The 13,332-nt window shown below is 40.2% G+C and overlaps 1 protein-coding gene across 1 annotated transcript; it reads left to right on the top strand.

Moving 5' to 3' along the window:
- Window positions 1-646: 646 nt before the first annotated feature.
- LOC103515108 (membrane alanyl aminopeptidase-like) lies at window positions 647-13,073 on the top strand. Its single transcript, XM_026827905.1, has 3 exons — window positions 647-831; window positions 1,380-1,679; window positions 12,845-13,073. The coding sequence occupies exons 1-3, from the start codon at window positions 800-802 to the stop codon at window positions 13,056-13,058; spliced, it is 546 nt and encodes a 181-aa protein (XP_026683706.1). The 5' UTR covers window positions 647-799; the 3' UTR covers window positions 13,059-13,073.
- The last annotated feature ends 259 nt before the right edge of the window (window positions 13,074-13,332 follow it).

The raw sequence follows: 13,332 nt of genomic DNA, 5'->3' as shown, positions 1-13,332 counted from the left end.
TCGGTTTGTAAGAGAAAAGTTTTCCTCGATTAAAGTGACTAGGGCCAGCCTAGTTAGCTTGGTTGATAGCGCTTCTGCCTTGAAAGCACTTGGCCACGGGTTCGATTCCCGCCCGGGGCGGATTTTATCGTAAAAGGATAATGTTTGTTCTCAGAACGGCTGGCTTTCTCCTGTCCTGCCTTCCCTCTCTTCTCGATTTCGGTACGATAAGACCTTGGCATGGCAGTTACAATTCTCGAACACTGTGTTGCATGTTGCATCTCATTAGGTATTGTATTATCAAACTTGTACCTAGAGTAGCAATTAGGTTGATTATTTGTTTGCTCTATTTTTTTATGCTCATTTTCTATTGAAGGCACATATTTTTATATTATTTTATCTTTAGGTATTTCAATCAAATATTGTTATCAACAAAGTCTTCAATCCTAAGATTGGTTGACAATACTTCTCCATCTGTCTCTGTCTTGGGTCAGTTCTTTCATGGCCGTATAACTACTGCAACCGGCGAATTCCATGATCTGGCTGACATAACTGGTCCGGGGTCTTCCTCTTCCTTGTGCTCCTTCTCTTCTGCCTTCGATCATGTTCACTACTAATGGGTCATGGTTTATAGTGTTTAAAATATGATGTATAAACGCTGCCATTTTCTAATTTCCATTTCATTCCCAGACTGTTGGCTTCCACGCAATTCGAGCCGACCGGGGCCCGACGGGCGTTCCCCTGTTTTGACGAACCCAACTACAAGACCCCCTTCGTCATCAAGATAAACCGTCACCGTCACCAGAAGGCCATCTCCAATATGCCAGTGAGCACGTCCGTAGAAATTGCCAAGTAAGTAGAATTATCGTGGGTTCGAATCCCGCCTGGAGCGAACTTTGTCCTACACGGAGAAAAAAATTAGGGTTCCGGCAGCCTAATCGGGTGACAGGGTTCCGGCACTCTAATATTGAACTCTATATCGGGAAGCTCACCCGGAGCGAACCTTGTCCTAAAGTTTAGGACCTAAACAGATACCGTAAGATTCGGTCTCGAATCGACTTTCTCCTATCCTCTCTACCTTCTCTCTTCGTTTTCGGGACGATTTTATCTACTTGGAGAACCCCATACCACATAGTTTGACATAAAATCTTCCCCGGGCGGGAATCGTACCCACGACCAAATGCTTACAAGCAGACACGCTACCCCCCAAGATAATTAGGCCGGTATATTGTGATGAATGGAAACCCTGTTTTCACGGATGGGTGAGTATCATTTATTGAATATTTTTATATTGCGAAATTTGTATGGAATAACAAGTAAAGAAACTTCTTAAATGAATAAATAAATAGAAAGTAGGTTCAGCTTGAAGTTGAAAACCCCCATGTTGCTTTCTTTTTCAGCTCAGACAAGGTGACGGACACATTCCAACAGTCCCCCCCCATGCCCACCTATCTGGTCGGCTTTGCCGTGTTCGAATTCAACAGCTTGTCGGACAAAGACGGCAAATTCCGTGTCTGGGGCCGCGAGGACGTGGTTAAAACCCAGGGCCAGTACATCTTCGACAAGGGCCCAAAAATCCTGGCCGCCCTGAGCGACTACATGGGGTTCGATTACTACAAGATGTTGCCCAAGATGGACTTGGTGGCCGTGCCTGATTTTGACGCCGGAGCGATGGAAAACTGGGGCATGAACACGTACAGGTAAGAACTACCCAGATGATATCTCATCATCATATTCTAAAGGTTAGGCCTTGTCGTTGAAGCCACTCATCTCTATCTCTTGCAGCACACTTCAATGATTCGAATGACGAACATCCCATGGTTTCCTGCATGGATATCATGGAAATACTACATCTAGGTCGTCCTCTCGGTCGAAGGACACTTCTATTCATTATTTTATTAGCATCGTTTGTTTATTTTCTCTTGGGTCGGTACTAGGGTATGGTCGATGGTCGGTTCTCCGTTGTGGACGCCTGCTTAGCAGGATTCATTTGGTTCAGCAGGAAACATCACCGTTCTGGTTTTATTTCCTGTGTCTTAATTACACCTTTAACACCAGGATCATATTGTGCTAGTAGATTATTATAATGGGCTGGTACTCTGTTAACACTATAGTACTCTGGCAACACTCTCACTAACCACAGTCGGAGGCCCCAGTCTTCACCGCAAATAATTAAAATAAAAGTGCAGAATAATGTAGAATAATACACCAGTGACGAGTCCCGTTTGAGGCCCAAGGGGTACTCCCCCATCACCAAAATAGATATAGGAATTGTGGCTTGCGCAAGGTCACAGACTTTCCTAAAATTTTCAACACCGAAGTTTGAAAAACAGAAGACAACTTCCGACTTCTTAGCCAGCACCTGAGAGCTTTACATGTCTTTTTTTTAAGAGTTTGACAGAGGGAACTGTAACTGCTATGGTCTTATCGTCCCGAAATCGAAGAGAGAAGGAAGACAGGATAGGAGAAACCCAGCCGTTCCGAGAACGAACATTATCCCATCAGGATAAGCGCATAGAGCATAGAGCAGGTAGACGGAAGCAATGATATATGGAAACGACGAAACGACTTCCTTTCCGCTCCACTCTGTTTTTGATAGCTTTTTTTTAAGAGGTTTAACAGAGAGAACTGTAACTGCTAAGATCTTATAAGATATACCTATACTTACGATATGCCTAGGTATCGTCCCGAAATCTAAGAGAGAAGGAAGACAGGATAGGAGATTTTTTTTTTAAGAGGTTTGACAGAGGGAAATGTAACTGCTAAGGTCTTATCGTCCCGAAATCGAAGAGAGAAGGAAGACAGGATAGGAGAGAAGGATTTAGACTCTTGAGCAGAAGGTAACCAAGTTAACACCGGAGTTGTTCTCTACCACCTAACCCTTAGATTATGTGGTCAAATTCTCAAATAAATGATGATAAAATTCCATGCCTCGCCTGGGATCGAAACTCACGCCCTCCTATTTACCAGGCGAGCGTCTTGACCACTACACCAAAACATCAGCCATGAAAACCCTCTGTTTTTTTATTTATTTCAGGCCAGCCACTCCACCAATTTCATCACGTTGAACGCCAAGTACATCAAGTTGCCGTCCGCGGTGCCAGTGGCAGTCACTCGAATCAACACCAACCGCCCCACCAGCACCATCCCGGTGAAGAGTTCTGTTCTGGACGAAGCCAATGAACAGCTGATTATCGAGCTGGATAGGGCGCTTTCCCCCAAGTCGACCTATGTGGTGCAGATTGCATACACCGGGCGCCTAGGCTCGGACATGTCCGGGTTCTATTTGAGCCGATACACGAACAGCTCAGGGGCTGAAAAGTAAGTAGAAGATTTTAGAATAACTGTAATTTTTTTTTTTTTGAAGAGGTTTGACAGAGGGAACTGTAACTGCTATGGTCTTATCGTCCCGAAATCGAAGAGAGAAGGAAGACAGAGAAGTAAGTAGAAGATTTTAGAATAACTGTAAAATTATAAAAGGGAAATAATAATCTAAACCTATCCTGAGATATGATCAATTTTTGATCGCTAAAATCTCCACCATAAGAAATACACAGAGTGCAGAGACTGCGGGAGAGAAATGTTCTGTTCAGGGACATCATTGAGTAAACTAAAGCTTAGAGATTAGGCGATGACATATTTTAGGTATCGTTCAATATTAATACCTACCTACCACGAATATTGTTTCAAGTACCTACCTAAGTACCTAGTTGAGAAAAGAAGGTGTTTCATCGCCGTTTTTATTTCGTAGCAAATTACACAACTGCTACTTGCGACTTTACGGGTCTGTGTCGTAGCATGCTCATCCGGTCCCTCATGGGCGAGACACAACTTCTTCATTAGACTCGTGTGGTCTGTGTCGTAGCATACCCGAAATATTTTCCTCATCAGATGGGCGAGGAAAGACACAATAGGTACATAGGTATCTACATATTTCCCAATTAGATACCGAGCCAACACGAGAACTCGGGAAACCAGAAAGTAACCAATTGAAACATACCTCCATCTCCATGTCAACATCCTGGGTACCTACCTACATAGGTACCTACATATTTCCCATTTAGATACCGAGCCAACACGAGAACTCGGGAAACCAGAAAGTAACCAATTGAAACATACCTCCATCTCCATGTCAACATCCTGGGTACATGTCAAAGTCCTTGTAGATTCAAATCCAGAACCTAAAAATTCGGATTTTTTTTTTGCCCGGCCAAGATTCGAACCTAAACCTCCGACTCACCAGCCTAGATTACGTAGGTTTGCCTTCTTCGCTTCCTGTCAGTAGAATCTCAAGCCAAGTCCTCATGACGTGTTTTGAAATCAGTATTCAGTAACACAACTAACACACTCATCTATTAAAAAAAAAAAATCACAATAGGTACTTATTTATTATAGTTATACTAACTTATTTACTTATATTTATTCTTATACTTACATCTTTCATTAACATATATATGTATGTAGGAGAACACGGGGCAAAATGGCACCTCTAGTGCTTATGAGGTCCTAACTAAAAAATAAAAGACACACAGATAATATGTAATTTTGTAAGAACCTATTTAGGATTCCTAAGATACCTATATTAATGTTTACAACCTAATCTAACAAAGACTTCGTGGTCAAACCAACCTCAGTGGTGCAGTGGTTAGCGCGGTGGACTTCGGATCTGGAGGTTGGTGGTTCGAGTCCAAGTCATGTCATAAAATTTAGCGTAGTGTACCAGTCTGAAAGTTCCCTTTGCTAAAGAAACAGTAAACACTGAGTGCAAAGGCCATCCACTAGTAAAGGTAGGAGACCCTGCGGTACAATGAGACGCAAAAGTTTATGGGCGGTCTAAAACAAAGAATAGGTATATCTCTCAATTACGCCCCTTTGTACCTACCATAATTATTATCTACTAATTTTATTATCTGTAAAATTTCACACAGCACATCTAGGCTTTGAATTTAATCCTATAGATTGAACCGAGAACCTATTAGGCACAGGAAAATCCCCGTTCAATCTCATTCTCGACCTAATCCACTTTGCTAATCCTCGGTTTGAAGATAAATCAGAAAAGTTGCCAATTTCCGCCGCTTGGAACCGCCACTAGCACGCTGATAACTGTCTTGTCATCGAACAATGAGATTGAGTGCTAGGTGTATACTCACACTGACGTAAACCCTTTAAAAAGTGATATACTGAACAGGGCCGTATCCAGGATTTTGTCGAGCCGAGACACCAAACAGTCATGTACAGGGGAGGGGGTGGATGCTCCAAATTTTCTGAGCCTGGCCTTCAGCATAGGAGAAATATTGAGCTCGATAACGGGAGGGGCTGCCCCCCCCCCCCCCAAAAGGCCCTATCCAATATATTGAAATAATATATTGAATTGTATGTTTTCAGGTATGCTGACTTGAAAAAGTGGTTATTTTGCCGATTTAAGAAGCTATTAAAAAACCAAGCCAAGTACTCGGTTACGGGCTCGATTTCCGCCCATATCGAACTTTATTCTAAACAGATAAGGACGATAAGGTTCTTTCATATTTTTTGTGAAGGAAAATGGAAATTTAAGCCAATTTGGAACCCACTGCCCACTGATATGTATATTTCATAGCTAGGTAGATATATCTATTATTACATATTATTATTTACCTACCTATCATTTCATAGATATTTACCTATTAGTAATACATATGTAGATGTTTACCTAAAGTAACTAACTATTTATATTTATCAAATATCTACCGTCACGTCATGAGCTCCCTGAAACCACTTGAAATAATTACAGTCCCGTAGCAGGCCCGTATCTAGGATTTCAACAAGGGTCCAAATTTTAGGCCAATGCTTTTATGCTGGGGTTTACCAACTCGGGAAAATGAGGATTTCCCCATACTTGGTACCCAAGATCAATCTCGGATTGAACTCAATCCTGAGACAATGTATTACGGACATTTAGGGTAAGGGGAAACAAAAAACAAAACAAAAAGCCCCCCGCCCCTGTATACGGCCCTGGCCCGTAGCTTTGCACGTTATTTGTAATATGACTCGGGTTACGAGATTACATCCAGGGCTGTTCATAAAATCGGGCCCTGGGGCCGAAAACGGACCCTTCCCTAGTAGGTAGTTTTGCGAGAAGAGTCGTGTTTTCCCTTCAGAAACTGAGACGATTTCCCCTCTTCTCCATTTCCTCTCTTTTAAAGGGAAATACAGGAATTAGTTAAAAAAAAAAAAAAAAAAAAAATTTTTTTATTTTTTTTAAAAAAAAAAAAAAAAAAAAAAAAAAAAAAAAAAAAAAACAAAAAAAAAATATCAAATAAAAATTACAAACATGTATGTCTCTAGGGTATGCATCTGACATAAACATAGGGAAATAGAGAAAACATAAGCAAAAGAATCACGAGTATCATTATAATCCAACCATTGAAAACACATCTGTAAAAGAAAGCACCTAAGGAGGAAGGAAAAGCAGAAAGAGTGCCAACATAAGAAGGGCAATAAATACGAAGAAAAAGGAAGCCAACTGTCAAAAAACGAACACATAAAATACAGATAAATATGAGTTCCTGGTGAAAAATAAAATAAAGGCGAAAAACATTAATATATCGAATTCTGTAGAAACTACAGGCGGACAATTAATTTTCCACCGGTGAAACTTATACAGGATATAACTGGAGAAATATCAAGCGAAAATGTGAGATATACACAAAATAAATGGAACACTGAAATAATTATAATTTATTATATTAGGTAAAACAATAATAAAATTAAATCAATACAATGCGAATGCAATCAGACATTTGTAGGTACATAATATCACTGAAATATTTAAAAAGAAAGAGAAGGATAGAGATGAATACATATAGGTATATCTTTTTATAGGTAGGTAAAAGGAGAGAGAGAGAGAGAGAAAAAAAAAGTATTTGATAAAATATTAGTTGATAATTATAATAACAACAATAGTTGATGTTAATCTTTTTCCATAGTTCAAAAAATATTTTTTTCTCGCTTTTTTGATTAATTTATACATAATTATTATCCATTATACTTACATATAATTTCTTGATTATACATACAGAGCTTTAATTTTTTTTAAATGTTCCATGGATAAAGACATAAAGAGTAAGCCATAACATGTATAACATGTATTATATTTAATGATGTTGAATTGTACTGTGTATTTGTTAATAAATAAATGGTTATATGTATTAAAAAAAAAAAAAAAAAATGTTTGGGTCAACACAAGACCACCAGAAACTAACCTGTTGACTTGCAATTATTGTTGTTGTGGTTGTGGCGGTGTCGCTGCACCGAGTGGGGTTGATGGTCTCTAGCCAAGATTACTTGGCGGCTTGTAATTGAATGAGCGTGTTCACACTTGAACGTTCTGAACGTTGTCCGTCCGCTTTTTTTCTTGTCTCAACAGGTCTCAGTTCAACTGAACGGGACGTTTTTTTACTGTCTAGTGTGAACTCAACGGAACGGAACAGTTTTTTACTGTCCAACAGTAAAAAAAACGTCGCAGTTTTTTTTACTGTGCAGTGTGAACCTAGTGTTACTCGGGCTAGACTTCGAAAATTCGGAGCATCCACATAAAAGCTACATCATTCATCATTGTTCGGACTCTTGCCCCTCCCCCTCCCCTCGATAAAATCCAGGATACGGCCTGACCTGTACTTGATGAATAATGATGGTAGGTAGGTACATTTTTTTAGGCGCTTTAACAATTTTTTATGCATGTCGTTCGCGCCAAGATGAACATAAATATAGGTAGGTACATATTTAAATGGGTACCTATGTACCTGATGAATCAGATATTCAATCTGAATACCTACCACTATCTGATGCGTCAATAACAGAATGAAATCTGAATCACTAGGTAACTCAAGATTTATCTATCACTTACACTAGTGTTAAGTATGGTAACGATGGTGTCGATCAATCGTGTCGACAAGGTAAGTTATAGAGTCAGAGTGTGCAGGCTCGTATAGAACCTACCCAAACTTGACAATACTAGACCTGCCCGAAGTTGACGGTACTATTCAAAGAACTCAGACATGCCCTCAGCCTCGACATAAGAAAAGACAAGCCTCTGAATGTGAATGGCTAGCCTTAGGCCAGCCATTCACTCACAGGTGCACTGATCAGGTCCGCCTGTCAGGTCTACCTGATACCTCATGAGTACGCACACTATCATTTAGACCTGACAGGTACTAATGAGTAATGACAATAGCTTGTATCAACAAGAATGAACATAAATTATGAAATAAATGTAACGTACGTACAAATTGTAAAACTTACCTACCTACTTGGCACTTGCTATCTTATCACGTTAGAATTTGCACCTATCGCCGCGATTGTGTAAGAATACATAAGTGCCCCAGCTCAGAGCTGTCTAAATCATGAACATATTCGGCCTCATATTTGGACCGCGATGAGAAATGGTTAAAAATTAGCACTCTTATTTCGAGTCCACTGGCCTCATAAAAGGTGATAAATTCCACATAATTAGGTGTGTAATCATACCTTGAACATTGGCATAAAGGGTCTCAAATGCCTGAAATGCCTCATTCACAAGTATATTGAAGGAAAGGGCCAACAGATTTCCTGATTATAACAAAAGTTGAATGAAGGATTGGACATTTGGGCGTGGCTGCCACGGGCCAAGGGCTTCCAAATTGGACACCCCTGATCTAAAGATTCTAAAGTGCTTATTATTTTATACTAGTGATGGATTACCAACAGTGCTGTCACCATGGTGATAGATTGATATAGGTACTCAGCTTGACATCCTTATATTAAACCCAGCTAGGCTCGGATAGCTTATAGAGCAGGGGTTTCCAGCTAGCGGCCCGCGGGCCACATGTGGCCCGCCAGACAATTTTTGTGGCCCGCGAAGCTTTTTGGGATTTGTACAAACTTACCTGGAAACTGACCCCCTTTAGTGTTGAGCTACAATTAGGAGAATACTTTTTGAACTGCACTTCTGAAAAGTTGGGGGGAGGGGGGCGGGGGGTCCTACAATGCTGCCCTATGTGTACACATGTGGCCCGCGAAGTACCTCCCAATGTAGCATGTGGCCCGCATACAGATGGAAGTTGGAAACCCCTGTTATAGAGCTTTTTGCGCTCTATGCGGTTTCCATTTGTCGCTTCCCTTTACCGCCTTCTCAGTGTTTGATGCTCTATGCGCTATGCTCGCCACTCTGTTTTTAGCCTAAAACAAACCACACGGTTCTTTTAAGTCCATTATCTGCTAGCCTAGTTAACTTGGGAGGTAGCGTGCCTGCCATTAGTGGGTGGCCTAACGTCACAATTTTGGCCAAAAGCTGCATTTATTCAGGAAAGCACCAAATTTGGTATGGACCTTCATTGGGAAAATATGAAACTTTTAGGAAGGGGTGACACCAAAAATCATGCACACAAACAAAATGGCGGCCTTTTTTCAAAATGGCGGCCAGAAACGGGGTTTTGATAATATCTCGTTTCCGGTAAATTTTCTCTAATAATAATGAATTAGAAAGTTTTTTATATTTATATTTCCTACATTTTGTAAATTTACACTTTTTTTCTAGGATGTACCGTAATCCCGTACCGTAAGGATTTTTCGAACATGGCGGCCAAAAAAGAGGTTTTCTCATAATATCTCTTTTCAGCTAATTTTTTTCTAATAACAATAGATTAAAAAGTTGTTTGTTTTTTTCTTTCCTACATTTCATACATTTACACTTTTTCTCTAGGATGTACTGTAATCCCATAACGGTCGATCCCGTTTCAAAATGGCGGCTAAAAAAAGGGTTTTTTGAGAATATCTCGTTTTAGGTAATTTTTTTCTAATAATAATGAATTAGAAAGTTGTTTGTATTTCTATTTCCTACATTTTTTACATTTACATTTTTTCTCTAGGATGTACCGTAATCCCGTACCGTAATGATTTTTCCAAAATGGCGGCTAAAAAAGAGGTTTTCTTACAATATCTCGTTTCCGGTAATTTCTTTTTATGAACTATGAATTAGAAAGCTGTTTGTATTATAATTTTCTACATTTTATACATTTACACTTTTCTTCTAGGATGTACCGTAATCCCGTAATGGTCGATCCCGTTTTTGGGATATGCTGCTACTATAGGGAAATCCTTAAAAATTGTCCAATATATTGAAATAATATATTGAATTGTATGTTTTCAGGTATGCTGACTTGAAAAAAAGTGGTTATTTTGCCGATTTAAGAAGCTATATTACAGATGGACAAGATGGCGGCCAAATAAGACAAATAAATTAATTTTCTATTCTTTTAATCCAGTTTAGCCCAAGCTGTACATAATTTTTGACATGTGAATACGGTGCGGTGGTGGTACCCATTTTGCTGTTGAATACTGATCTCAGGACAACTTGCAGTTCCTATATGGTGTCGATCATTCGTGTCGACAAGGTAAGTTATAGAGTCAGAGTGTGCAGGCTCGTATAGAACCTACCCAAACTTGACAATACTAGACCTGCCCGAAGTTGACGGTACTATTCATAGAACTCAGACATTCCCTCGGCCTCGACATGAGAAGAAAAGACAAGCCTGTGAATGTGAATGGCTAGCCTTAGGCCAGCCATCCACTCACAGGTGCACTGATCAGGTCCGCCTGTCAGGTCTACCTGATACCTCATGAGTAAGTACGCACACTATCATTTAGACCTGACAGGTACGGCTGAAAAGTTCCGCCTGTCGGGTCTACCCTATACCTGATGAGCACACACGATATTAGGTAGACTTGACTGGTGGACCTGATCAGGTTACCTGTGAGGTCCACCTGATAGTGAGTGGCTGGCCTTAGGCCTGACTGTTGGTGGAGACTGCCTGGAAACTACTGGTCGAATATTCCAGGCCACTTGCCTGATTGATACAATGATACAGATACAGATACACGGTGTTACGCAGAGCTGAGCCAGCTGACGGTTAGGTTATGTGCAAAAGTGGTTCAATGTTTGTTATAATTCCATGTTACCCTTCGTTTCAAAAGGTTAGGTAGTATTTCTGAGTAATATCTTTTCACGTAATATTATTATCAAGGTATTTGGAAACCAGGACCATAAAAAATCAACGACAACTAAACAAACAAAAAATACAAAAATGATTTGGATTAAAAATCGGATTGGTTCAATTTTGCACCGTTTGACAGAACCCTGAATAACACTGATAAACGATGAAAATCTTTTGAAACGAAACCTTTTGGTGACCTAATTTTGACCAGCAATATAAAATTCAAATATGCCGCAAGGAAAAAATCGTAATTTTAGTTAGTTTGTAACCATGAAAGCTAAGACAGATGAAGTGAGGAATAAAGTGCGGTGCTACCTTGAAAGGGAAAATGAGGATTTCCCCATACTTGGTACCCAAGATCAACCCCGGATTGAACCCAATCCTGAGACAATGTATTACGGACATTTAGGGTCGGGGAAACAAAAAACAAAACAAAAAGCCCCCGCCCCTGTAAACGGCCCTGGCCCGTAGCTTTGCACGTTATTTGTAATATGACTCGGATTACAAGATTACATCCAGGGCCGTTCATAAAATCGAGCCCTGGGGCCAAAAACGGACCCTTCCCTAGTAGGTAGTTATGCGAGTAGAGTCGTGTTTTCCCTTCGGAAACTAAGACGATTTCCCCTCCTCCGAGACTCATTTCCCCTCTTTGAAAGAAAATACCGAAATTAGTTCAACCACTAGGTGGCGTGTTAGCCGCCTGTACCAAACCATTGGAAATCCAAGATGGCGCGTTCTCAACAGCACTATAGACATCCAAGGTCTTAGTTTTCAGTTTTCCTTTTCTGAAGGAAAATACAGTAATACACCTTACCTTAATCACATACCTACTCATATTTCATTTTCCTTTTTTGAGTGAAAAAAATTACTCTCCTTCCTATAGGTAAGGAAAGTAAAAATGCTGCTGGTTTTCGGGCCCATTAAGAAGTCTGGGCCCAAGGCAAATGGAACCGCATAGGCCCCCTCCTGTAAACGACTTGCATTGGCTTGAGTGATGTCTTGGTTACATCAGTACATCCAACTTGCGTACCACATAATCTTGGTTGATCATTGTATTTATTCCATGCATTTACTATTGTAACTACCTAACTGTTGACATGGTTTCTAGTCCGAAGTTATGTCTGAGGTGCATTCCATAGAATGTCTCACAGACTGACTGACTTACAGAAACACACGGAGTCTAGACAACTAGACACACGGTATTAGGTCCCGGTATATTCCGTGAATCTATGATCTGGCATTCTTTGGATAGTTCAATCAAACTTTATTTGAAACAAGAAAATCTACATAACTATAGTTACATTTTATATGGCAACAGTAACACAAACAATTTACTACTGTAACTACCTAACTGTTGACATGGTTTCTAGTCCGATGTTATGTCTGAGGTGCATTCCATAGAACGTCTCACAGAAACACACGGAGTCTAGACAACTAGACACACGGTATTAGGTCCCGGTATATTCCGTGAATCTACGATCTGGCACTCTTTGGATAGTTCAATCAAACTTTATTTGAAACAAGAAAATCTACATAACTATACTTGGTACCTACATTTTATATGGCAACAGTAACACAAACAACAAACAAATAATTAACTTTGATCAAGGGTTCCTTGCGCAAGTAAACTTGTGCAATAACTATTTAATGCCAGTGGGCTTTATTCCAACTTTGGCCCCAGATTGAAGAATTAAGGGCCGTTTCCCTTATTTTAGCATTTTTCGGCATCAATGGTGCACTTAAAAGGCATAAGACAAATCTCTCACTTTTCTACGGAATATCAAAATAATTTGAAAAAATTTGCCACTTACGTTATCTCATTTTTAGGATGACCATTAATCTATTTTCTCCTCCAGGGAAAACTACATCTTCTTCGTTAGTGGTGTGACCTTGAACCGACACATCATCCAGGGCCTCTCATTGGTTGGCCATGTTTTTAGTCACCACTGGTTCGGGTCTATTGTCACCGCGGCCCGCTGGGACTTCGCCTGGCTGAATGAGGCCTTCGGCCGCTATAACGAATATTTCGGCCTCCATTTGGTAACGAAACGTTCTTACGTAGTGATGTAGTGTGACGACAACGTTTGTTGACTTTTGGCTCTGTAGTGAATACTTTACAGTGTTTTATTTGTTGACTTTTGGCTTTGCAGTGAATACTTTACAGCGTTTTCTTTGTTGACTTATGGCTTTGTTTGTAGCAAATACTTTACAGCGTTTTCTTTTGTTGACTTTTGGCTGTGTGTCTTTCGTTGTCGAAAATGCCCTTTGAGCACACACGATATTAGGTAGACTTGACTGGTGGACCTGATCAGGTTACCTGTGAGGTCCACCTGATAGTGTGTGG

This window comes from Diaphorina citri, unplaced genomic scaffold, assembly GCF_000475195.1.
Source record: "Diaphorina citri unplaced genomic scaffold, Diaci psyllid genome assembly version 1.1 scaffold1277, whole genome shotgun sequence".
Taxonomy (NCBI): Eukaryota; Metazoa; Arthropoda; class Insecta; order Hemiptera; family Psyllidae; genus Diaphorina; species Diaphorina citri.
Note: the sequence above shows the minus strand (reverse complement) of the source record. Positions and strands in the feature narration are given on the sequence as shown.

What these genes read in the sequence shown, in the direction of transcription:
- LOC103515108 (XM_026827905.1), top strand. Translation starts at nt 800, where the DNA reads ATGCCAGTGAGCACGTCCGTAGAAATTGCCAA. An exon ending in ACGTCCGTAGAAATTGCCAA is followed by an intron (nt 832 to 1,379) that starts GTAAGTAGAATT and finishes TTTCTTTTTCAG; the next exon opens with CTCAGACAAGGTGACGGACA. An exon ending in TGGGGCATGAACACGTACAG is followed by an intron (nt 1,680 to 12,844) that starts GTAAGAACTACC and finishes TTTCTCCTCCAG; the next exon opens with GGAAAACTACATCTTCTTCG.